Source organism: Dendrobates tinctorius, unplaced genomic scaffold (genome assembly GCF_039654945.1).
Source record: "Dendrobates tinctorius isolate UK_male_01 unplaced genomic scaffold, ASM3965494v1 ptg000009l, whole genome shotgun sequence".
Lineage (NCBI taxonomy): Eukaryota > Metazoa > Chordata > Amphibia > Anura > Dendrobatidae > Dendrobates > Dendrobates tinctorius.
The window spans coordinates 26423825-26448606 of NW_027361677.1; the positions used below are offsets into that span (position 1 = coordinate 26423825).

A 24782-nucleotide genomic window follows, 5' to 3' on the forward strand; every position below is an offset into this window, starting at 1 on the left:
CTATTGCCACTTTTATTTAGGCATTGTATAGTGGTATTATTTAGAAGCTGACCATGATGTGTGGGTCCTAGATGATGGCTCTGTTGCGATCACTAAGGCTACGTTTGTGGGATTGGCATCTGATGGTGGCGTTATGGGTGCGTGCCTGTCTGAGAGCACCAGATGGTGGTATTGTTGTGTATGTGGGTGCTAAATAACAGCAATAGTGTGTGGGGCCAGATGGTGGCAATGATGTGTTGGCACACGATATGGCAGTGATTGTGCACGCACAGTCACTGGATGGCGATATTGGTGAGTTTGGGTGCTCTACATAGTGGTATTGGGGCTTTGGGTCTGGTGGTGGCACTGTGTGTTTTTGGGGGGCCTGTGGCAGCGCTGAGTGTGTGTGGGATCCAGTGGCGGTGCGGTGTTTGGCGGCCTAGTGGTGGCACGATGTGTTCGGGGGCCAGTTGTGGCTATGTGAGTGAGAGTCTGATGTGTGTTTGGGGTCCAGTGGTAGCCCGATGGTGACACTGTGTTTGTGGGCATGGTCGCAGCACGGTGTGTGTTTAGGGTACTGTGGTGGCACGGTGAGTGGGGCCTGACTTTGGCACTAGGTGTTTGGGGACCAGTGGCGGCACATTGTGTGTTTGGGGGCTTATTGGCGGCATGCTGTGTTTACGGTCTAGTGATGGCATGGTGTGTCTGGGTGGTGGAACATTGTGTTTTTTGAGGAGACCTGATGGCAGCATTGTGTATATTTTAGTATATTAGTTTGTGTGCATATTTTAGGTTTAGACTGAGATCTTTCTGAGTCCACAGCATCCAGGGAACCCAATTTCTTCAGTGCCAAGAGCCCTGTTTTGTTTTGCCGGTCTCCGGTACAGCCCACCCTGGGGCCTGGTCTTTGATTCCTTGCCTTATTCTGTCTCTCAGGTGTATAAGAACCTGCAGCTGTTCATGGAGAATAAGCAGGACGGAGATGATCTATTTGACAGACTGAACGTGAGTGTATTAACCCTTCTAGACCTCGCTGGGGACGCCCATTACCAGAGATCTATTGGAGCTGGCAGCTCCTGGCGGCTCTATTGTCACCAGCTGGAGGATGAAGTCCCATAGAGGAAGGAGGTTGTCACCACCTTGTGCCAATGTCTCGCCTCCGGGAAGAGTTAGTGGGCACATAAGCCGCACCGTGCCAATGATAAAACCTAGAGAGACTGCAGAATGGCAGCGGCTGCTTATAACTCAGAGCCAGAATATCCATGAGAGCAAGGAGCGCCGTCATGGCCGCTCACAGATAATGGTGCGTGGCAGGCCTCCAGATCCTGGCATATATGCTTTGTTCTGCAAATTGATTTAGTCGTCCTCCTGGTGTGTGAGAAATCTACAATGGGCACAGACACTGATAAGATGGAGCGAGGCGTATGATCGTGCCACTATATTGTGCTGTATACCTCTCTGCTTGCCATAAATATAATTTCCTTACGCGGTGTAAATCTCGCTGTTCTCCTGAATATGGTGATATATTTCTTTTGTTCCTGCTCCTCTCCATTCCCGAGATACAGCCCTATCTTCCTTCTATAGAAATCTACTCTTGTTAGCCAAGTGGGTGTTTTCTTTTTAGGACCACAACTACTTGGCTAACAAAACTAGCTTTGTATACAGGTAAGAAGGGGGCCATATCTGAGGAATGGAGAGGCGCAGGAAGAAAAGAAAAACTGCGCCGGATTCAGGAGAAGAGCGGCATTTACACCAGGTAAAAAAATAAAATTTTTATGGCAAGTGACAGATCACCTTTAAATGACTGTAAGCTAGAAATCTTCTCAGAAAGGAAAGGAGTCGGATGATCAGTATGCCAAAAGGTGATGTAAATGCAATCTGCAGCCCTCGCTTTTGCAGAGTGTTGGCAGGCTGTCGGGGGATGTTGGGGGTTGTAGTACTGCAGCAGGCGGTCAGCCACGGTCTGTTTTGGTTCTTTTGCTGTGCGTTTAATAATTGGTAGTGTCATATGTCGCCTATTCGTAGAATTGGTAATTAACGTATGATTGCCTCTCTTTACAGACACCAATGCTGAACAAACACTTGCAGTCCCTGATGGAAGGACTGACGGCCAAGGTTTTCAGGACGTACAACGCCTCGGTCACGCTGCAACAGCAGCTGCAGGAACTGACAGACCGTAAGATGCCAGCACTTGATCTGTAGCCAATCCATCCTGTACAGGACCCCAAGGGATTATATACAAATATTTTGCATTTTGGCTTCTACAGCATCAATGTATTAGTGTACACTTCAGAATGAGTTATCAGTTACTGTAACCCCTTTATATATATTCTCCTAAACACCCCCTGATTTTATGACCAGATGAAACCAGCTCACCGGGAACTCATTCTGCAGTCTATGTACTGTGACACATGGATGATGAGGCTTCTACATCCTCTTAGTCCTTTCCATACAATCTCATGGATCTAAGGAAGGTGCACTGATGCGTATACCACGTGCGCCCCTTGGATAGTCATTATCCTTTTAATAAACTGGCGTCTGCTCCTTAATTTTAGAAATTTAGGGGGGGCGGGGGAGAGTCAGCAAAACTTCTTAAGTACCGTATCGAAAGTTTTGTAAAAGTTCCGTAAAGTCAGTCCAGATTCTGCCCCAGGTCTAACAGTGGGTCACCATTGATTTTACCTTCTCTGTTCTGACCACTGGTAAGTTTCCATGTTTTTTTTCCCCCCAGCGGAGGACACGGTCCCGGGAAGGATCCTGTCTTATAACAGAGCCAACAGGGCGGTTGCTATACTTTGCAACCATCAACGGGCTCCACCGAAAACATTCGATCAGTCCATGGCTAATCTGAGATCCAAGGTAAGAATTACGAGGAAACGCGAGTCCCTCATAGTGCCCGATGCTGGATCCGTCATCTTTATCATGTCTTCTATAGGTGCATTAGGCTTTAGCCTCTAATCACTGCTTGCAATGATTACTGTAAAGGGAAACAGTCAGCAAATTTTCAATTAATAAACCACTGCGCTGATGCTCTGGAGGTCCTCAGTAGTGCTGCAAACACAGCTACGAGCACTGGTTGCAAAATTGCTCCCTTGGTGCCTCTTGGGGCTCCGCTCTCCTTGTCCAGGAGGGCGTGTAGAGCCTCTCCGCGGGGGCCCTCTTGGCCTGGAGGGGGCATGCAGAGCCTCTCTGGGGGGGCCCTCTTGGCCTGGAGGACATGCAGAGCCTCTCTGGGGGGGCCCTCTTGGCCTGGAGGGCGTGCAGAGCCTCTCCGCGGGGGCCCTCTTGGCCTGGAGGGGGCATGCAGACCCTCTCTGTGGGGGCCCTCTTGGCCTGGAGGACATGCAGAGCCTCTCTGTGGGGGCCCTCTTGGCCTGGAGGGCGTGCAGAGCCTCTCTGGGGGGGCCCTCCCGGCCTGGAGGGCGTGCAGAGCCTCTCTGGGGGGCCCTCTTGGCCTGGAGGGCGTGCAGAGCCTCTCTGGGGGGGGGCCCTCTTGGCCTGGAGGGTGTGCAGAGCCTCTCTGGGGGGGCCCTCCCGGCCTGGAGGGCGTGCAGAGCCTCTCTGGGGGGGCCCTCTTGGCCTGGAGGGCGAGCAGAGCCTCTCTGGGGGGCCCTCCCGGCCTGGAGGGCGTGCAGAGCCTCTCTGGGGGGCCCTCCCGGCCTGGAGGGCGTGCAGAGCCTCTCTGGGGGGCCCTCCCGGCCTGGAGGGCGTGCAGAGCCTCTCTGGGGGGCCCTCCCGGCCTGGAGGGCGTGCAGAGCCTCTCTGGGGGGCCCTCCCGGCCTGGAGGGCGTGCAGAGCCTCTCTGGGGGGCCCTCCCGGCCTGGAGGGCGTGCAGAGCCTCTCTGGGGGGCCCTCCCGGCCTGGAGGGCGTGCAGAGCCTCTCTGGGGGGCCCTCCCGGCCTGGAGGGCGTGCAGAGCCTCTCTGGGGGGCCCTCCCGGCCTGGAGGGCGTGCAGAGCCTCTCTGGGGGGGTCCCCCCCGGCCTGGAGGGCGTGCAGAGCCTCTCTGGGGGGGTCCCCCTTGGCCTGGAGGGCGTGCAGAGCCTCTCTGGGGGGGTCCCCCTTGGCCTGCAAGGATGAATGAGACTCTGGGGGGGTCCCCCTTGGCCTGCAAGGATGAATGAGACTCTCTGGGGGGGTCCCCCTTGGCCTGCAAGGATGAATGAGACTCTCTGGGGGGGTCCCCCTTGGCCTGCAAGGATGAATGAGACTCTCTGGGGGGGTCCCCCTTGGCCTGCAAGGATGAATGAGACTCTCTGGGGGGGTCCCCCTTGGCCTGCAAGGATGAATGAGACTCTCTGGGGGGGTCCCCCTTGGCCTGCAAGGATGAATGAGACTCTCTGGGGGGGTCCCCCTTGGCCTGCAAGGATGAATGAGACTCTCTGGGGGGGTCCCCCTTGGCCTGCAAGGATGAATGAGACTCTCTGGGGGGGTCCCCCTTGGCCTGCAAGGATGAATGAGACTCTCTGGGGGGGTCCCCCTTGGCCTGCAAGGATGAATGAGACTCTCTGGGGGGGTCCCCCTTGGCCTGCAAGGATGAATGAGACTCTCTGGGGGGGTCCCCCTTGGCCTGCAAGGATGAATGAGACTCTCTGGGGGGGTCCCCCTTGGCCTGCAAGGATGAATGAGACTCTCTGGGGGGGTCCCCCTTGGCCTGCAAGGATGAATGAGACTCTCTGGTCCTGACCTACATTGTGCACGGATCTCCTCTCCCCTCCAGCGCTGCCAACATGGCTCCGAGCATGTGATGACTGTTTACATGTTGATAATCTGCTGACCGATTCCTATAAAAATGCTTTTTTCCCATTTTTATGTTGAAAGCAGTTATTCTATTTCACCAGATTGAAGCCAAAAAAGAACAGATTTTATTGGCCAAGAAGGAGCTAAAAGACTCCAAGAAAGAAGCTAAAGAAAACGACACTGAGAAGCTGCGGAAGTAAGAAGTGCAACACCCCCCCCCCCCCCCGGGGCCTGAAGTGACCTTGTCCAGCGTAGGTTCTTGTCCCCCCCCCCCCGAATATTATTTCACCTGCAGTCACTACAGCCAGACAGGGGAATTGTGGAGACGTTAGAAATAAAAGGTCCTTGTAATATAAGGATGGATCACGCCCAGTGGAATGGGAGTTACTCATAGAAGGTTCCTCAGGGGCAGGGCTAGGACTTGTGATCATGGGTGGTCTCTCTTTTATAAGTGATCACAATTTTTATTGCCTATTTAACCCTCTTCTCCAGACCCACTCCGTCCCCTCCCCTCCCATACACGTGCTGGGTTTTAGAGCCACTTTTGAGTGATATTTTGCCCACCCTATGGTCACATGGGTGGTGAGCGCCATCTCTTCCCTGTATCCAATAGAGTTGTGGAAATCAAGAAGAAAGCAGTCATGAGAGGTGAGGAGCAGCTGATGAAGCTGGAGGTGCAGGCGACGGACCGAGAAGAGAACAAGCAGATCGCCCTGAGCACCTCCAAGCTAAACTATCTGGATCCCAGGATTTCAGTGGCCTGGTGAGTGGCGAAGTAAGGCTACTTTCAAACCTGCATTATGAGGCGCAGCACAGGGCTGCCGCTAAGCTCCGCCCCCAGCCATGCCTCCTCTGGTCAGCTCCTCCTATGGGCGCATAACGCTGCATGCGACTGGCGCACCCTATATTTAGCGTTGGGTACGCTGGCCGTGCTCTGGTCTGCTTTTGCCGGCGCATGCGCCGAGCGCACAAAAATGCAGCACTGTGCGTTTGGCGCATGCGCCGGCAAAAGCAGATCAGCGCACGGCCAGCGTACGCAACACTAAATATAGGGTACGCCGGTCGGAGGAGGTGTGGCCGGGGGTGGAGCTTAGCAGCGGCCCTGTGCCTCAAAACGCTAGTGTGAAACTAGCTAATACTGATGGGTCACGTAAGGGAATACTGCAATTTTTGATTAAGGGTATTTTCACACTTATGTCCTTACAGCCTATTATTTGTAATAGGGACTGTAATACCTCAGTTCCCCTCTGGGGGTGTTGTAGGGAAACTAAACACTGGTAGATGTAACCATATACACACTATATAATGCTTAGTCTTCTTATAGGTGTAAGAAATGGGACGTTGGCCTGGAGAAAATCTACAACAAGACCCATCGGGACAAGTTTGCTTGGGCGGTTCACATGACTGACGCGGACTTCGTCTTTTAGCCGCTGACTGTTCACTTTTATTTTGCACTTACACAGCTGATTTTAATGGCATCGAACACGAACCACGAGGCTTTTGTGAGATTTTTTTATCTGCATTTTTAAAATTTAATTATCTGTATTAAAAATTGATGTAACAATCAATGAACATTTTTACAAATGTCTTATTCTCCACGAGTGACTGCTTCTATCTGATGTGGTTGAGACAGCTTGTCATTGCCAGATATGTCCAGCAGAGGGCAGTGTGTGGTGTCTCATGGCTCCTAACTTCTGTAAACTAACTCCAACTAGAAGTTTTACTCTCCACTTTGACTTTTTTTTTTTTTTTTACAGCTCCTCCCCCCAAAAAAATTTCAGTTTATATGAAATATCCATTTCCCTCGACTTTGTTTGATCTGTAAAACCATGTAAAAACACTACATTTATGCTGTGTGCACATGACCATAAAAATGGAGAAAAAAAACTTTCCAATGTTAAACATTAAGGCTAGGGTCCCATATGGTATAGCACACACCAAAAAAGCAGATGCAAACCCTAATTTTCACACATTTCTTAATTGCTTTACATACTGTATAAACTGATCTATACCCTAGAAAGTGATGTGTGGTGGATTTAAAAAAAAAAAAAAAAAGTTAGATACTTTTGATTATTTTTGGATCCCTTAAAGAAAGTATCCGCCCCTGAGGAGCAGAAATGTACAGAATTCCAAGGCGGAGCCTCTTTCCACTTCAGTGGTTCACAGAGCATGGGGAGGACCTCATATTCTGGGGCAGGAACTCTAAGTCAGACTTCTGTGAAATCAACCTGTCCAGTTATGAAGCAACACTGATTGTGAATCAATTTATCCTGCTGTTTTGTAAATGGAACAGACAACAGGTAGAAAAGATCAGCAATTAGCAAGACAACCCCTATAAAGGAGTGGTTCTGAAGGGGGTGGCTAAAGACCATTTCTCTGCGCTCATCCTTTTTTGCCTGTTTTGATCTCCTCCTGCATGTTGTAGACATTGAAGCTATGGCCTGGTCTGGCTGCTCCCCAGACCTGAATTCAATCAAGCACATCTGGGTCATGTCTTATTCCATCTACCAACATCACGTTGCACCACCAACTGTCCAGGAGTTGACTGATGCTGTAATCCAGGTCTGGGAGGAGATCCCTCAGGAAAACATCAGGAGCATGGCCAGGTGTTGTATGGAGGTTATACAGGCAGGTGAAGGTCACACCCACATCTGAGCATTTTCCTTGTCTTGTGGAATTTCCACTGAAGTTGGGTCAGCCTGTAATTTGATTATCATTGCTATCCCATGGAGGTCTGGGTTTGTAATTTAGATTTTCATTGTATGTCTTTATTCATTACATAGAGGAATGCATTGAATAAAATGATCAATCAGAATATTTAATTACATGATATCTAGGATATGGGATTTTAGTGTTCCCTTTTTTTTTTGAACAGTACTACAGAACAGAGCACATTACACCAGGATGGGGGACATTTCAGCCGGAAGAGGAACAGTTTTCTTATTCCCTGGCAACATAGGAAATAACAGAATTTTTATTTTTTTTTTTTTTTGGGGGGGGGGGGGGGGGGAGAGAGTAATCGGAGGTCACACAGATCCTATTGCTGCCACCAGTTTGTCAAAAGATGCATGCCACCACTAATCATTTATACAGGTAGCGTATGGCTAAAAGGTAGGCAGTTAAGATAAGACAATGCAGTGTATATATACAGTTACATAGATTTAAAAGGAATAACGATGGAGTACTAAACCTGCTTCACGGTAATGGCTCAGAGCTTATCGGAGGGAGGTACCCCTTAGGAAAACAGGCAGAACCTACAGGACTGAAAAAAGACAAATCAAAGTTCTGCTTTTCATTATATCATGGCTACGCCCACATACCTTCACTTGGTGATCTCATACAGGGCGGGTCGTGGGATGTGCTAGGTCTGTTAGAGTTCCATGAGATCCCCAACTTGCAGGATATCTTTGCCCCTGGAGGTAGATATTGTCATGGCTCTGATTATACCTTTTATGTAGAGATGAAATATGGCATGGATAACATCATCCATTGGACCCATTAAGTTGGAGAAGTTAAAATGGACTGACAGGATGTGAGTTAGTTTTTATTGTATAGCTTTGGATAACTCCTTATCTGAATAGCTGCATCGGGAACCCGGATACCTGGGGCACTCCCGATATTCACCAGTTCGATGTCGCAGCTCATGTGTCATGGCTGTGTGACAGTCACAACATATGCATGGCGAGCCGAACAGCTGATTATCAGGAGTGCTCCAAGTATCTGGGTTCCCGATGCAGCTATTTGGATAAGGAGTTATCCGATCAACACTAGAATTAGTGCATTGTTTGTCCCTTCAATGACAAAAATATATCTCCCATCAAATATAAACCCCAATATTCAGCACTGACCGCTGGTTACAAAACCTGAGGAAACCTTTGAAGGAGGGGGGAGGGGAGAAAGCCCTGGTACTACTACCTCTGAATAACAAATCTCAGCCCTGGTGTCAGATGGCTGAAGTAGGAGGCCCCTACTTCTATGGGTGCAGTCAGCTCTCACTTCCCTAGGTATAAGGCTATGTACCCACGTATGCAGAAAATTCCTGACTAAAAACTGGACTCCTTCCCAGGAAATAGCTTAGTTACTCGCCGATAACTGTGTTTCACAGAACCCATGACAGCACCACGGAGAGAGGGGATCCGCCCTTCAGGGACAGGAACCTACAGTTAAAAGGGCGGTACCTCTCCTCCGCCTTCAGTTGGTTACAGAGCATCAGAGGGTCTCCAGGTTAGACAACAGCAATATATACACAATATTATGCTGCTTATTTATCAAAAACACAGTGCCTAAACGGAAACACTCTACTAACAGTTAAACATGCTCACCACACTCGTGAAGTGGGGGAATAAGCGGGTGCTGTCATGGGTTCCGAGAAACACAGTTATCCGTGAGTAACTAAGCTACTCTCACACCCATGACAGCACCACGGAGAGAATTACAGAGATTGGTAGCTTGGGGAGGGACCACCGCCTGAAGGACCCTTCTCCCGAAGGTAAGTTCAGATGTAGAGGCTAGCTCTAATCTATAGTCACAAAAGAATCCCATAATTCGATTAAGAAATGGAAGTCAGAGAGTTTTTGAAGCTAAAATCACATAATTTTATTAAATCAAAAAATAAAATAAAGTATATACACCATAATGGCCAGGAGTGTACAAAAACAACAGACAGTCTATTTGTAGAACTTAATCAACATTGGTCAGCAGTCTTATTAAGAAACTGACATAAAATGTCAATGCTTTCTGCTGCCGTAGATAAGTGAAAGTGCACATGCAAATAGTAACCGCCTATCTGACTACGTAAGATGCTTCACATAAATGCCTAAAAATGGCCAAGAATTGAATGTGACATTATAATCAAACTGCACTTACATGTTGTGATTGAAACCGCTACTCAGGCCAGCCGCCCCTACGCGCGTTACGCCGTGGCTTCCTCAGGAGGCGTGAGTATATACAGCCCCCAGCTGGGGCTGGCTGACCACACAAAAAAAACTGAATAGACCAACAAAATCAAGTGTGAACATTAGCAGAAAAACTTAGCTTTAGATGACTGGAACAGAGCTGAAAACCAAGAGCTGACAAGCCAGAAGGAATCACCAGCAACTGAATAGGGCGTCTGCTGTCTTAAATCCAATCTGAGACTCCTGAGGTCCAGTCGTCATCCTCATTCTCAGGTGGCAGATCTCCACCGATCAAATCAGCCTCCCTACCTCCTGTTACCACCAGAAGGAGTCTGGAAGGAGAACTCACAACTGGTGAACCAGAGAATGAACTCACAACACTGGGCCCTGCGATAGCAGATCCGGTAGGATCCATGGGTCGGTTACTGAGAGCATTCTTAGCCAGGAAAACCAGGTTCTTTTGGGCCAGAAAGGGGCCATCAGTATCATTCTTGCCCAGTCCTCCCTGACTTTCCTTAGGACCGCTGGAATGAGCATGATTGGGGGAAAGGCATGTTAGACTCCGTCCATGGGAGCATAAACACGTCCAGAGTTAGAGGATTCCCCCTGGGATCTAGGGAGCAGAAGGGGTCTACTTTTTTGTTTTTGAAATCGGCAAACAGATCTAAAGTATGTCTGGGGTCCCCCACATTTTTACAATCTGCCGAAAAATGGACCACTTTAGTACCCATTCCCCCTGTCGTAATTGGGTGCAGCTCAGAAAGTCTGCCCTTTGATTCTCTGTAGCCCGGATGTGTAGGGCTGACAGAGATAGCAGGTTTGCCTCCGCTAGTTTGAGGATTCTGGCGGATGTGTCCATTAGGGCTTGGGACCTGGTTCCCCCCTGATGATTTATATAGGCCACTGTGACTCGATTGTCCGAAAGAATGCAGACATGGTGATTCTGGAGCAGGGGTAGCAAGTGTGTCAGTAACTAGCCTACTGCTAGAAGCTCTTTTTGATTTGAGGAGGCTTTTAGTTCTTGATCTCCCCATATGTCCTGAGTCACCTCGTTCATGTGTGCTCCCCATCCCGTGGGACTGGCATACGTTGTCACTATGTGTGTTATCTTTGTTACCCAGGGGATCCCTTTGGACAGATTTCCCTGGTTTCCCCACCAAGCTAGAGAATGAATAGTTCTTGAATTTAGGGTAATACAACCCTTTAGGTATCCCCCTATTGCTGCCTGGTTGGCTAATACGTCCCACTGGAGATCTCTCGTGTGTAACTGAGCCCATTGAACTGCTGGCAGGCAGATAGGGAACCCAGCAGTGACATAGCTTTCCTTAATGTCATAGAGCAATCCAAAATCCCTCTTTCTGTAATCTGAGCAATTTTCTCCTTTTTGTGGTCTGGGAGGTGACACTCCTGAATGTTTGAGTCTAGTGTTAGGCCCAAGAATTCTTGTACCCTGCTGGGCTCCAATCTTGATTTTTTTAGGTTTAGAAGCCAGCCTAGGCCTTGTAGAGTGTCCATCACCCTGTCCCTCTGTTCCCTGCATTTTTGAGCCAAGCTGCCTGCTATTAGGAAATCGTCTAGATACGGAATTATTATTATGTCTTGTTCCCTTATATGAGCCATCATTTCTGCTATTATTTTGGTAAATACCCACGGGGCTATCGATATTTCGAACGGCAGGGCTCTGTACTGGAATTCTTTCACCTTGCCCTTTATTGAGACGGCTAACCTGAGATACTTTCTGGAGTCTTTGTGGATAGGGACGTGATAATAGGCGTCGCTGAGATCTAACACCGTCATGTAGCAGTTTGGGAGCAGGACTTTGGTGGTGGACCTGATCGACTCCATTTTGAAGCTCTGATTCCTGACTTATTCGTTTAGCTTTTTCAGATTTATAATCGTTCGAAAGGTGCCGTCCGGTTTGGTTACTAGAAAAAGAGGGGAATAGAACCCTCTGCCCATATCCTGCAGGGGAACCTCCTGGAGGACTTTTTTTTCTTTTACTAGGCCTAGGACCTCGCTTTCTAGCGCTTCCTGTTCTCGCGTACTGGATCTCAGCGGCATTGTTACATACTTTTGAGGTGGGAGAGAGAGAGAGAGAGAGAGAGAGAGAGAGAGAGAGAGAGAGAGAGAGAGAGAGAGAGAGAGAGAGAGAGAGAGAGAGAGAGAGAGAGAGAGAGAGAGAGAGAGAGAGAGAGAGAGAGAGAGAGACACTATTCTTAGGCCCTCCTGGATTAGGTCTACTATCCATGGGTTGTTTGAAATTCTCCTCCAGGCTGGAAGAAAAAGGGTTAACCTTTCCCCCACACTGGGCGTACTATTACTTGGAGGGCTTTTTGTCTCGGGAAGAGTTATTAAAGAAGAAGCCTCTATCTCTTCTCGTCATCCCACTTTTGTTCCCTCGGTGGTCTCCTCTGAAAAAACCTATTTCGAAAGGGCCTTTTAAATGATGCTGGCCCCAAATTTGGGAACCCTTCTTGTCCCCTGCTTTCTGGAGGATGTCATCTAACGTCTCCCCAAAAAGGAATTTCCCTTCACAGGGGATTGAACATAATTTCATTTTGGTCTGTAGGTCCCCTGGCCAACTTTTAAGCCATAGAGTTCTTCGGGCCGCGTTTGAAAGTGCTGCTGTTTTGGACAATAGCCTGACTGAATGGGCCGATGAGTCCGCTAGGAATGCAGCCGCTCCCCTTATTACTGGGACAGAAACTAAGATCTTGTCTCTTGGTGTCCCTTCCCTCAGCTGTTTCTCAAGTTGGTCCACCCATACCATTAGGGCTCTTGAAGTACGTCGCCGCTATTGCTGGCGTGAGCTTACCGCCTGCTGACTCCCATGCCCCCTTTAGAAAGGTATCCGCCTTCTTATCTAGGGGGTCCCTGAGGGTGCCCATGTCCTCAAAGGGAAGGGTGAATTTCTTTGAGGCCTTTGCGACTGCTACATCGAGCTTCGGGGCTTTATCCCAAGACAGATGCCTCCACCTCAAAGGGATATTTTCTTTTAAGGGAAGGGACTGTAGTATTTTTCCTGTCTGGCTTGTCCCATTCTTTTTTGATTAGGCCCTTGACAATTTCATTAAGCGGAAATACTCTCCATTTTTTCTGGCCTAGTCCCTCGAACATCATGTCCTGGACTGTTTTATCTGGCCTAGGGTCCAATACCCCCATCGTAGACCTTACAGCTTTTACTAGTCTGTCTACCTCTTTTAGGGGAAAACAGTGACGCCCTCCTGTGAGGATGAGGAGCCAGATTCCGAGGTTTTAGACGTGATTTCTCCAGACATGGAAGAGTCTGACTGGGAGGTTCCTATCGTGTCTTTCTTCCTCGTTTTATCCCTATGCTTAAGGGATACGAGGGCTGTTGTGAGTTCATTCTCTGGTTCACCAGTTGTGAGTTCTCCTTCCAGACTCCTTCTGGTGGTAACAGGAGGTAGTGAGGCTGATTTGATCGGTGGAGATCTGCCTCCTGAGAATGACGACTGGACCTCAGGAGTCTCAGATTGGATTTAAGACAGCCGACGCCCTATTCAGTTGCTGGTGATTCCTTCTGGCTTGTCAGCTCTTGGTTTTCAGCTCTGTTCCAGTCATCTAAAGCTAAGTTTTTCTGCCAATATTCACACTTGATTGTGTTGGTCTATTCAGTTTTTTGTGTGGTCTGCCAGCCACGGCTGGGGGCTGAGCTGAATTTCCACTCTTATTTATCAGTATTTTGCCAATTGGCTTTTTGTCCCTTACTAGTTCGGTCTCTTTTTGCTCTCTCAGAATATTTCAGAGTGCTGATATAGTGGGAGACGTCTAGTGGCTTCAGGGTTAATTTTGCTATCAGAAGTGTTGGACATTGTTTGTAGGGTTTTTTGCAGGTTGCAGACAGTGTCTTTCCTTTCCTATCCTTTATAGTTAGTTTGGGCCCCATCGTTTGCTCAGCCTATTTTCCTGCCTGTGTTTGTGCCTTCATCTTGTTTCACCGTCAATACATGTGTGGGGGCTATCTATTCCTTTGGGATCTGCTTGGGGGCAGTTAGTTTCCCCCTTTTCAGGCTTATTTAGTCCTCCAGCTGTGACGAAGCGTCTAGGAACATCGTAGGTACGCTCCCCGGCTGCTGCTAGTTGTGTGGTAGGATCAGGGATCTGCAATCTGCATAGTTACCAACCTTTCTGGTTTTCTGCGACTTAGCTTGTTTTGCTTTTTTCTCCTCGGTGACCCATTCATAACAGAGGGCACTCTGAACCTCTGATTTAATTGCAGCCCTTAGGTTGGATGCGAAATCCAGAGTCTCCTGACAAAGAATTTCTTTTGTGCAAGACTCCCATAGTTTTTTTTTCTCCCATGATACAGGTAGGGGTCTAGTGCAAGTGGGGCATTACCTGTTCTTTTTTGCCTTCTTTCCGTAATAAGGGAGAGGAATTGTATTACAAGGGTGAACATTCACGAAGATCACTTACCCCCAAAGGTGCGTGGCTGCAGGTACCGGTTCGGGAGATGGAGTCAGGTACTGTATAGGCTGATCTCCTGGTGGTGACTTGCTCCTTGCCGCTGACGTACTGCGCCGCGTGGAGTGACTGCTGGAACGGCCATCGTTGTCTCGTTCCTCCTGCTGCTTGGGCTGCAGCCTGGCATGCTGCTCCTGGTCGCTATCCCCCATTATCAGGATCGCTTCCAGCAAGGAGTTCTGAATACACCATTTTTAATTCTGCTGGCCGGGGAGCCGGAAGCCACTCCTCTACTTCCAGGGCAGTGGCCATCTTGGTACTCTCTGTACCATGGCGCTGCCCGCACTTCCACCGGGTCCCCGATCTCCTTTCTGGAGCGGCAGCTCCGACGTCTCCCCCCGCTCACCCAAAATCGGTCCCAGTGGTGGCGCCTTCAGGCACCGCTCCTGCCGCAACAACGGGCTCCCTGCTGCCGTATACCAGACAGGTTGGCCCCGGATCTGGACTCTTCTTCAAAACACAGGTACGCCGTACTGTGGGTCCCCCCTGTCAGGGACAGGAACCCAACTGAAGGCGGAGGAGAGGCACCGCCCTTTTATCTGTAGGTTCCTGTCCCTGAAGGGTGGATCCCCTCTCTCCGTGGTGCTGTCATGGGGTCCGAGGAACACTGTTATTGGTGAGTAACTAGGCTAAATGTGAAAGTTTTTTTCCCCCGGAGCATCCACATTCTCATAGAATATAGTTGGAAATATCTCTACTGCAAAACTGATGAACATGCTGTGTTTTATGATTTTTTTTTTTTTTTTTTTACAGAATAAAAAAAGCATCATGTGCATAAAAATTGAAGAATGCATTATAAGAAAGGGATGCTTAATGTATACATTTAAGCATTTTTGCATGCTAAAAAAAAAAAAAACAAAACTTAAAGATGTGGGCACACAGCCCAATTGATTTTTTACCCAGCTATAATTCAACCCATGTGTTTAACTAGAGGGTGATGAGTCCCCTCTCCAGATGTCTTACGGCTTTAGAGTTTCACTATGAACATAACATTTCTTGGTCTATTCCAGTAGAATGCTACATCACATTCTCATGTTCTAAGCCATACACTTAAGGAAACCATAATAATGGGAACCGGACAAAACCCTGACTGAACCACGCCTTTCAATGAGGCAGATGGAGACAGTCTGTGGCATGCCCTCTGACAGGGTCCTTTTTTTTTTGGTGTGCACAGAATAGTGGTCACACATACTTGTGCTCTTCAGCCAACACAAAAAAAAAAAAAAACACAGAAGTGCCACTGCCAGAACAGAACTAGATGGAGTTCAAAAGGGACTCCATGTGCCTCACATGAGTGGCTGTCAGGGGCACGGAACTGCAAATTTTGGGATTTACACAGAGGACCCTGAAGTAAGCGCTCAGTGGAGAGCACAGGATATATGAGCAGAGCCTTGTGTATAATTTTTTTTTTTTTTTTTTTTAGTAAGAATGAACAAGATAGCAGCACAGGTCTTATTTGTGCAGTTCGCCATGCAGTATAAGTCAAGTCAAGTCAGTGAGATAGCTTTAAAAAAAAAAAAAAATAAAGAAAAAAAAAAAAAAGTCTTGACACTATATTGTGAGTGCTATAACTGTCATCTTTGGCAACCTGAGCTGTAGAAGGGCTTATTTTTGCATGATGGAGTTGAAGATCTTTTCTGGGGAACAAAGTGTCATCACTTTAATCATGTATGCAGAACAAAAACCAGTAATTCAGTTTGTCTTATCACTTTTACTTTAAAGTTGAAGAAAAAAAAAAAAAAAAAAAAAGCTAAGACAAACTAGTTATTTGGGTCAGTACAATTACAGTGATACATTTGTTCTTTTTGCAGCAAGCTTCCAAAAAGCAAATGTTTTCTAGCATAGTCATATTCTAAGAACTGTAACTGTGTCAATCGAGCAATGTTAAGGGTTGTGAGGGTTTTTTTTTTTCTTTTTGCACCATATGGAATAAATGTCAGTCTTACAGATTGGGTTGACTGGGTAATGCGATGCCGAAGTGGCATAAAATGCAGCCTTTGTGCTAAGTAGTAAGTGGCGAAACGGCTTTGTGATTTGTGCACTTTCACACGTTATGCAAGTTGTTCCCACTAATGCACGTTACCCCCTTATCTTATGTGGCATACCCATCATTTAAACACAGGCCATGAAACAGTGCGGCAAACTCTCCTGATCCACAGGACACAAACCCGCAAAGACATCTGGATTGTGATCCATTTATTCTGTAAACCGTTATTTGCACAGGACAGTACAGAACATCCAAGTGCTGGGGAGACAGTTACCAGGTATCGGGCTAGTGGACCCATCACAGCGCCCCCTGCCATGGTGTTTGGGCCAGTGCAGTTACATCTATGCAGTGCGTACATGACAACTCCATCGCTTCTCCCCTCCGCTGACACAACATGGACACGAGACAAGGACAGACTACAGTGAGGAAAGTGCCTTCTTCTAAAAGCAGACATCAGATGTCCAGACGCTGAGCGTCATCCTCCGTTCAATACCTATGCTTCTTGTAGAAGTTAATCAGGCCGTTAGTGGAGGAGTCGTGAGAGGAGACGGAAGCGTCAGACTCCAGTTCTGGCTCTATCTTCTTGGCCAGTTGCTTCCCAAGTTCGACACTGAAAAAACCAAAACAGCAGAAAGTGACCGGCAAAGATCAGAAGTGTCTGCCTTTTCCCAGAAACAGTGCCACTGTCCTCCATAGGTTTGATCTAGTACTGCAGCCCTGACCCATTTTTACTCACCCCCACTGGTCATAACTGTTGATGTCCCACACGACCCCTTGAACGAAGATTTTGTGTTCATACATAGCTAGAAGATAAAAGGAAAAAGTCCAGGTCAGTCAAAGCTAAGAAATAGTTAAAAGTGCCAGGAAATCCAATAGATGTGGCCATTGCTGCCGTCTACACAGCCCAAAACACTCACCGACTAAAGCTCCCAAGATGAAGGGGTTCAGCTTGCTGAACACTACGGAATTGGTTGGTCGGTTTCCTTCAAATACCTATAAAAAGGAAGACAAAAAAAACAAAGCCAAAAAAAACAAAAACACTTACAGCCAGCAAGCATGTGATAGATCTTCTTTAAACATAGGCAAACTGTAAAATTCCTCTACCTTGTGTGGGAGCAGTTTCTCCAGGGCCTCCCCAGACAGTCCGGACGCCTGCAGCTCAGCCTTCGCCTCCTCTGTAGACTTCCCCTTCATCAGCGCCTCAGTCTGGGCCAGGAAGTTTGCCATCAGGATCTAGGGCAGAAAGAAAAAGAGGAATCAATCTCCTCTGGGAAAAACATTAATTCCATTGTGAGTGTTCTGTACAGGAGCCTCCTAGCGGCAGCGTGTGGTGGAGACTGGAGCCTCCTCTTTGTGCCCCCCGGGAACCTTCTAAAACTAACATTATGGGCCACTTTCATTATTGCATTTACACCCTTTGCCCGTTTTCCTCCTCACGCTGCTTTGGGTTTTAAGTGCATGTTTACCTTGTGATGAAGCCCGTCACGGATTGGGTGTTGAGTCTGTGCCGGTATCATGAAGTCACAGGGGATCATTCGGGTTCCTATGGTGGGGACACAGTTAAAAAGCCGTGAGGATTAACTTCTTGATTTGTACATTGAGGGAAAAAAAATAAAATTCTTAGATTATGCTAAAGTAAGGCTACTTTCACACTAGCGTTTCCTGGAGCTGCGGAGGGATGCACATGGCCGCACCTCCTCCGGGCAGCTCTGCCAATGGGGGCATGATGCTGCATGCGACCTGTGTACCCCCCCCCCCCCCAGCTTGACAATTGGGTACGTAGGCATGCGTTTGCTGGTGCATGCGTCCTTTTGATGGTGCGCCGACCTGCGCCAAATGCAGTGTTGCACTTTGATGCACTCGGCACAGTCAAAAAGATGCATACGCCGGCAAATGTATACCTGCGCACCGCCTGCGTACCCAATGCTAAAGGATAGGGTGCGCAGGTCGCATGCAGTGAAATGTGCCCATAGGCGGAGCTTACTGGAGGAGGTGTGGCCGTGTGTGGAGCTTCACAGCAGCCATGCACATCCCTCCACAGCTCCAGGAAACGCTAATGTGAAAGTAGCCCAAGAACAAGTATTAGTGTCGCTGGGCAGAAACCAATTTATATTTCCAAGTTGCATTTTTCAATTTGGCCGGTGACATTACACCTTCACTGGTTTTCGCACCTTTCCCAGCAGCGAAGCGGCTCCCTAATAATTCAGGTCTACCCAAGGACCGACAAGGTCAGAATCAGCTCTGTCATAGCTACTGGAGCCAGACAGGGAATAGGAAGTGGCACTTGTGTAAAACATCACCATAGAAAATGAATGGTGCAGCAGTTGAGCATACACAGGCTATTTGGGATATATCACATGTCCTCCCAATCAGCAAGTGATCACCTAATGGGTGACTAATTCCAATTGATAACCCCTTTAAGATGAGCCCATAAATATCCCTGTAAATGCAGAACGAGTGTACACAGCGTGTGATTCATGAGGACGCACCCTGGTGTATGAGCTGGTAGAAGGCGTGCTGCCCGTTGGTTCCCGGCTCTCCCCACACTACAGGGCCGGTGTTGTAGTTGACCCGAGCTCCGGTCTTGGTGATGTATTTCCCGTTGGACTCCATGTCTCCCTGCGAAAGACGAGACTATGACAGTCGTGTACCAAACACCAGCGACATTCTGCAAAAAGATAAAGTGCAGCACAGACCTGCTGGAAATAAGCTGCAAACCGGTGCATGTACTGATCGTAGGGGAGCAGGGCCTGAGTCTCACAGCCATAGAAGTTAATGTACCAGACGCCCAGCATGGCCAGGATGACCGGGATGTTGTTTTCAAGAGGAGTATTGGAGAAGTGATTGTCCTGGAAGGCAAAGGAGAGGTTCAATATGGCGGCGGGGCAGGTGACGACACTCGAAACGTATCCTCCTTGGATAAGTCATGTGGTAAGATAGACCTCACCATCCAGTGGGCTCCAGCCAGAAGCTTCTCAAAGTTATCAAAGCCTGGAGAGGGGAGGGGAAAAAAAAAAAAAAAAAAAAAATAAGAAATTATAGATATTTATATATAATCTGGAGCAGACATCTGCGTAACACTTACCAACATGGAGAGCAATGGAGAGGCCGATGGCGGACCAGAGAGAGTAGCGGCCGCCGACCCACTACAGGGGAGAAGAGATAATGGAGCATTGCTAGATACCGTCCTCTGCAACTCGGATGCCACAACGACCGACACTGAACCAGTCAGTGACCTTTAGGTACAGTAGGGCGGCCGCCTAGTAAGTGGCAAGAAAGGTCGGACCCCAGAATAACCCAGTGGAGACGGGTCAGGTTACCAGTCAGCTGTCTGTACACCGCAGACTGATCACAGTGCTGCAAACCCAAAACATGCTCCAACAGCAGGGACATTGCTGGGAGTTCTGGTTCTTCAACAGCTGAAGGGAATTCCTGCCCGTCTAGCACTACCACTCCCCATTGGATACTTACATCCCAGAACTCAAACATATTGGCTGTGTCAATTCCAAAATCTTTCACCTTCGGCTGCAAAGAAAACAAAAAAAAAAAAAAAAAAAAAAAACACTGCATTAATTTTTTTTTTAAACTATTGCAAAATTACAACTCACTGGAAGGCTGTCAGGGCATGCTGGGAGTTCTAGTTCTGCAACACATTGATGCACTGAAGATAAGAGAGCACTTACTGCATTGGTAGAGAGGGCAACAAAGTGCTTGGCTACTGCAGACGGCTGAAAGAAACATGGCAGGTTAAGGATCCAAACCCACGGCTGACACAGGAGGCGCAGGTAGAGGTTGCGCCAGCGTAGTCACATACTCACATCTTTAGCGGCTTGCAGGAACCACTCCTTGGCGGTTTCGGCATTTGTGATAGTTTCCTGGGTGGTAAAAGTCTTAAAAAAAAAAAAAAAAAAAAATTATAATATATATATATATATATATATATATATACACACAGTTTCATTATTACAAATTTCAGCACCATTTGGCCTTTACCCCATGGTCATAAATTGGTTGAGATGGGCTCAGAAAGATTTGTAATGCTTTTGTCAGAATGAGCTCACTGATGGGGCTTCAGTTATCTCATTGCTCTTGTCTTTGCAGCCACACCAGTTGACATCAACATTTCCAAGATAAAGTTTGTGCCAAAAGTTCCACCCAGCACAAGTCTGCAGCGTCATTCCAGATGTGCCTTTTCCCCGCTGTTTGCAGACCACTCGCCACTGGACAGGACACGACTTGTATTCTCCATGCACGGAGCCCAGATTCAGCGCCCCGAGGCTCTGCAAGGAGCGCAGCAGTCCTCACCTTGGAGGCGATGATGAACAGCGTGCTCTCAGGGTTCAGCTCCGCCAGGGTTTTGGCCATATGGGTCCCATCAATGTTGGACACAAACCAGACGCGGGGGCCACATTTGGAGTACGGCTTCAGCGCCTCTGTGACCATCAAGGGCCCCTAGGACAGGACAGTCAGCTCTTATAGCAGCCAAAGCAACAAGTCTACAGCCAGATAGCTGCCATGCTTACCAGATCGGAGCCACCGATTCCCACATTCACCACATCGGTGATGGCCTTTCCGGTGTAACCCTTCCACTCCCCACCGCGCACTCGCTGAAGACAAAGCAAACGGCACGTCATCCATAGAAGACAGGTAACAGCGGGAAATGCCAGAACGGGCGCTGTACCTGGCAGAAAGCCTTCATCTTCTGCAAGACAGCATTGACTTCTGGCATCACATCCTTGCCATCCACCTGGATAGCGGTGTTTGATCGGTTGCGCAGAGCGATGTGCAGCACAGAGCGATTCTGGGGATGTAAGGAAACATGTACGACAGTGAGGACAAGAGCTACAATATGGAGAAAAGTAAGTGCCCCCTTCACGTTACACTACAGGAGCTACTATTCTCCCGTAGACATTAATTTGGAGTTGGGGGTCCGGACATGTTCTTTCACCAAACTTGTTCTCGTGGTGGCTCCTATTACAGGACCCGCTGGCATCAGTGACCTCTGCACCACCAGCCATTGTGCCACGCTAGTAAAAGCAGATGGCATGAGGGGCCGGCGGATATACACCGGGGGCCAGATCAATAAGTGTCCCCAGTACTCCTGTTCCAGCAGCGCCGGTCACTTATGCCCTGAGGCGTGACTCTGCACAGGAGGTGGAGACAGCAGTCACTGACTACGCTGCATTCATTCTTATCCGAAGGGATCAGCACAAGTGAGTGATTTAAAGAGAGATCACTGCCAACAAGCCAACGCCATTTATACAATTAACCACCAAAAAAAGAAAAAGTTGGCTAAACATTCAGTTTGGCACCAAGTGAAAGAAATGTGGGGCGAGCCTGAACCCGACCGCCCTGTTCAGTGTATGGAGGGTGCGCCCTCGGGTGATCTGGCATATCTGCTGCCAAACAGACCGTTCAGTCCACACCCGCTAATCCTACCAAGATTACAACCAGGGGAAAGTACACCGTCATGCAGCGGGAAGCATTATTTTTCACTGCTGGATGCCGCTGCTGTGGGCTTCTCTGGGAAGGAGGATAGTAGCAAGTCATGCATTGCAAAATATAATAAAACAATCCCTACAGCAGTCATGTAGGAAGCCTATGGCAGTGAAAGGGTTACAGCCGATACCTCAGTGAAGTTTATCTTTTCGGCAGAGAACATGCGCTTTCTGGCAGCCTCCACGCCTCTTGACTGGGCCTGAAAAGTGTAAAAATAGAGCGTCAGATGACAGGTCCCCGTCCCAGAGCACAACCCCCATCCTCCTAAATAAAGAAAGTCAATGTACGAAAATACCAGACGTACAATGAAGACTGCGTCACTGGAACTGCTTCGGACTGCCATGCTCCGTTACTGGCGCCAGCGATCACCTGGCCGAGGTGTTACATGTAGTGGACAGGTGATCGCTGCAGCACTGACACCTCGAGCTGTGAATGAGGCGATGTCATAAAGCACAAGGACATGTGCACTCGTCAGGGGGCTCCACTATGCTTCTCTGGGGGTCTCCTCTGTTAACAAAGGGGCATAATAACAGCCAGAGGGTCATAGGGACAAGACGCCACATACTGGACCCCCGTCATGGGCAGGGACCACTGTTCCTGGGCATCTCCTGCTGTGGCTGTTCTGTAACGTTCCTCTGTTGCGCCATTTATTACAGTTGAGAAACGCGCCTTTCACATATTCATCCCGACCACAACGATTGCGCTATAGAGCAGAGATGAGCCAAGAGAAGAGCGCAGGACGACAGCCGAGTGTGGACATGGCAGCGTGCAGGGAGTCCAGCGTCAGCAGCACAGAGCGTTTCAGCTAACACATCAGCTCTAGCGCGGATACGTTACCAGCTCGATCAGCAGCTTGAAGACATCTTCATTGATCAGGTTCTTGGAGTAATCCACCAAGATGTCTCCTTCCCCAGTGGCGAGAGTCTTGCTGTGGAGACACAGGGCAATAAGTTTTAGGACATGTCACATCTCTAAAGAATGTTTTCTAAAACACATCGATCACCAAAATCAGCCAAAAAAAGACAGAAGACAGGGTGCAATGGGGGTCTATAGACTAACAGACCCTTACATGAAGCAGGCAATTAGAGTGCATCACTAGTCCAAAAACTGAGGGCCCCAGGGGTATATCAAGTCCTACGGGCAACATTACACTGGAAATTGTTGGGTATTAAAGGGTTATTTCCATCTGAGCACATGGGGGGGGGGGGCTGCAGGGCTAAATTCTTGGACGGACACCCCCCCCCCCAGAGAATGAGGTTTATACTAGTTGATTGCAGCCAACCCCATTCCCTTGCACAGAAAGCTTAGAATGTGGAGGATGTGTCATCCCTTTAAGACTGGAATATCCCTTTAAGTGTCAATGACTGTGCTGCAAGATGCAGAGCTACACAGTAACGTAGCCAGGAATCTGCTGGCATCTCAGACACTCTTGTTACAGATATGGACCCTGGCGTGTCAGACTGCTTCCTAAGGGCAATGTGCCAGTGTGAGGAGGCCTCTAAGGCCTGCTTGGCTCCCATGGGTGAGTAAATATGCATGTTGTCCATGAGTGCACTTTTTCTAGTGCTCTATAGCCTTAGTGCCCACAGCCATCCTGGACATGGTACCAAGTCATCTGCCCACTGTGCAATCACCCCCGGTGTCACCACACCAGTGTTGCCCCATCCACCGCCCAGAACAAGAAGTAGGAGACTTCCTTTATGTCATATTACAAAACGACGCTCCTCAACCACAGCCGGGAAATAAGAGGAGGAGGTCGCCAGCACACAGCCGCCCCCAGAGAGAAGGGCAGCCAGGGTGAGGAAGCCGCCACTGAAGGGCATGCTAAATATAACCATGCAAAGAAGCCCTGCACTGACAGCAGAGACCCCCGAGCCTAGAGCAGGGCAGGGGCCCGGACCCCCCCTTACAGATACTCTTCATCCCAGTGTTGGGCACACACCAGGGGTGACACTACGACTAAACCTCAGCCGCCCTGTGCACAGCTGCAGGGATGGAACTACAGGACCGAGGCCTGGGCAGTGGGCAACCTGTGCTCCCCAGAGACTGAGAGGGGCACCTGACTGCAGGAAACCTCAGCGTTGCCCTAAAACACGAACAGGGCCGGAGGTGGGGGGGACAAAATTGTAGTTTGTAGAACACTACAAAAAGCGTGTCACCATCAGACCTGGGGCCCTATAACACAGAAGATCTGCAGGGCTTTAGTGGCTCATCACATCAGCAGCCATTAGGGGGCAGTATACAAGACACTACATGCAGCAGAGAGAATATACCTCCCCCTTTCTGGCTACTGAGGCCTCAGTCTTACAGGGATTGTCCATCACAGATTAGCAGGGGACAGACACCGAGCGATGCACAAGGCAGATCTGAAGACTACAACTCCCAGCATGCCACACGCTCCCCCCACCCTGCAGCCGGGGAGGTGTCACTCTGCACCAGAGCCACAAGGATGAGTGAAGGGCGCAGGATGACGGCTCAGGTCACTCCCTCCCCCAGCCATTAACCCCTTCATCAGCACCATCTCTCTACAGGCCCCAATGTCTGCAGAGCATCCTCCGCACCCAGCAGAGCGGTCACATGGCATCCATCAGCCCAGCTCCATCATCCATCAGGCAAGGGGTTAATGTTAAAGTGACAGCGCAGCAGATCTGCACATAACAATCATTAACCCTTTAGGCTAAGGAAAAGCAGTGATTGTGCAGGAAGGGGGAAAAAAATGGCACTCGCACCCCAGGAAGGGTTAAGAAAAAAAAACCTCCAAGAGTGGAAATTACGTCCTGGTGACGTCACGTGACAGCACCTGAACTTGCTGAACCTTTCCTTGTCGGCAGCGAACATCTTCCTGAGGTTGAGGCCGCCATGGTTGGCTTCGTAGAACTTGGCGAGCTTCTGGTAGACGGGGTCAGCGGTGAGCGCCATGGCGGAGCAGTAACCCTGCACGGAGGAGCTGAGGGAGGACTGAGGCGAGAGTGCCGCCGACACCGCCTCTTATAGGGGATCACAGAGGCCTGCGTGCAGGGGGCGGGGACACACCACGTGTCTAGCAGCAGCCAATAAGACGCCTCGTTTCCGGCCGGGCCCACTTCGCTCTGTCGCTAGGCGCCGCGTCACGTGACCTCTCCTTCCTCGAAGGGGGACGGTTGGCGGCCATGTTTCCGTAGACCAAACTCCACTGATCGAGGTTTTGTGTGCATTGGCT

The 24782-nt window shown here is 49.0% G+C and overlaps 2 protein-coding genes across 4 annotated transcripts in view; one reads left to right on the plus strand and one right to left on the minus strand.

The window, feature by feature from the left end:
- LOC141097750 (DNA topoisomerase 1-like) overlaps positions 1-6285 on the plus strand; it is a 77413-nt gene extending 71128 nt beyond the window's left edge. For all 3 annotated transcript variants that reach the window (XM_073585136.1, XM_073585143.1, XM_073585152.1), the window contains 6 exons: positions 916-984; positions 2041-2155; positions 2711-2838; positions 4819-4913; positions 5331-5480; positions 6042-6285. In XM_073585136.1, coding sequence (XP_073441237.1) covers positions 916-984; positions 2041-2155; positions 2711-2838; positions 4819-4913; positions 5331-5480; positions 6042-6144 — 660 coding nt within the window. In that variant the 3' untranslated portion in view covers positions 6145-6285. The remainder of the gene's footprint in view (positions 1-915; positions 985-2040; positions 2156-2710; positions 2839-4818; positions 4914-5330; positions 5481-6041) is intronic.
- Positions 6286-16272: 9987 nt separating this feature from the next.
- On the minus strand, positions 16273-24565 carry GPI (glucose-6-phosphate isomerase). Its single transcript, XM_073585164.1, has 18 exons — positions 24384-24565; positions 22421-22511; positions 21714-21782; positions 20766-20885; positions 20608-20691; positions 20390-20536; positions 19903-19974; positions 19768-19812; positions 19556-19609; positions 19170-19230; positions 19032-19075; positions 18781-18933; positions 18574-18703; positions 17551-17627; positions 17189-17317; positions 17002-17077; positions 16821-16887; positions 16273-16694 (listed from the first exon to the last, which is right to left on the minus strand). The coding sequence occupies exons 1-18, from the start codon at positions 24500-24502 to the stop codon at positions 16571-16573; spliced, it is 1662 nt and encodes a 553-aa protein (XP_073441265.1). The 5' UTR covers positions 24503-24565; the 3' UTR covers positions 16273-16570.
- Between the last annotated feature and the right edge of the window lie 217 nt (positions 24566-24782).

Bases quoted from the DNA above. Each gene is read 5' to 3' on its own strand.
- GPI (XM_073585164.1), bottom strand. From the start codon at position 24,502: ATGGCGCTCACCGCTGACCCCGTCTACCAGAAGCTCGCCAAGTTCTAC. The intron at 22,512-24,383 runs GTGCTGTCACGT...GTGTCTCCACAG, and splicing joins GAAAGGTTCAGCAAGTTCAG to CAAGACTCTCGCCACTGGGG. The intron at 17,318-17,550 runs GTAAACATGCAC...TTTCTGCCCTAG, and splicing joins GTGACGGGCTTCATCACAAG to ATCCTGATGGCAAACTTCCT.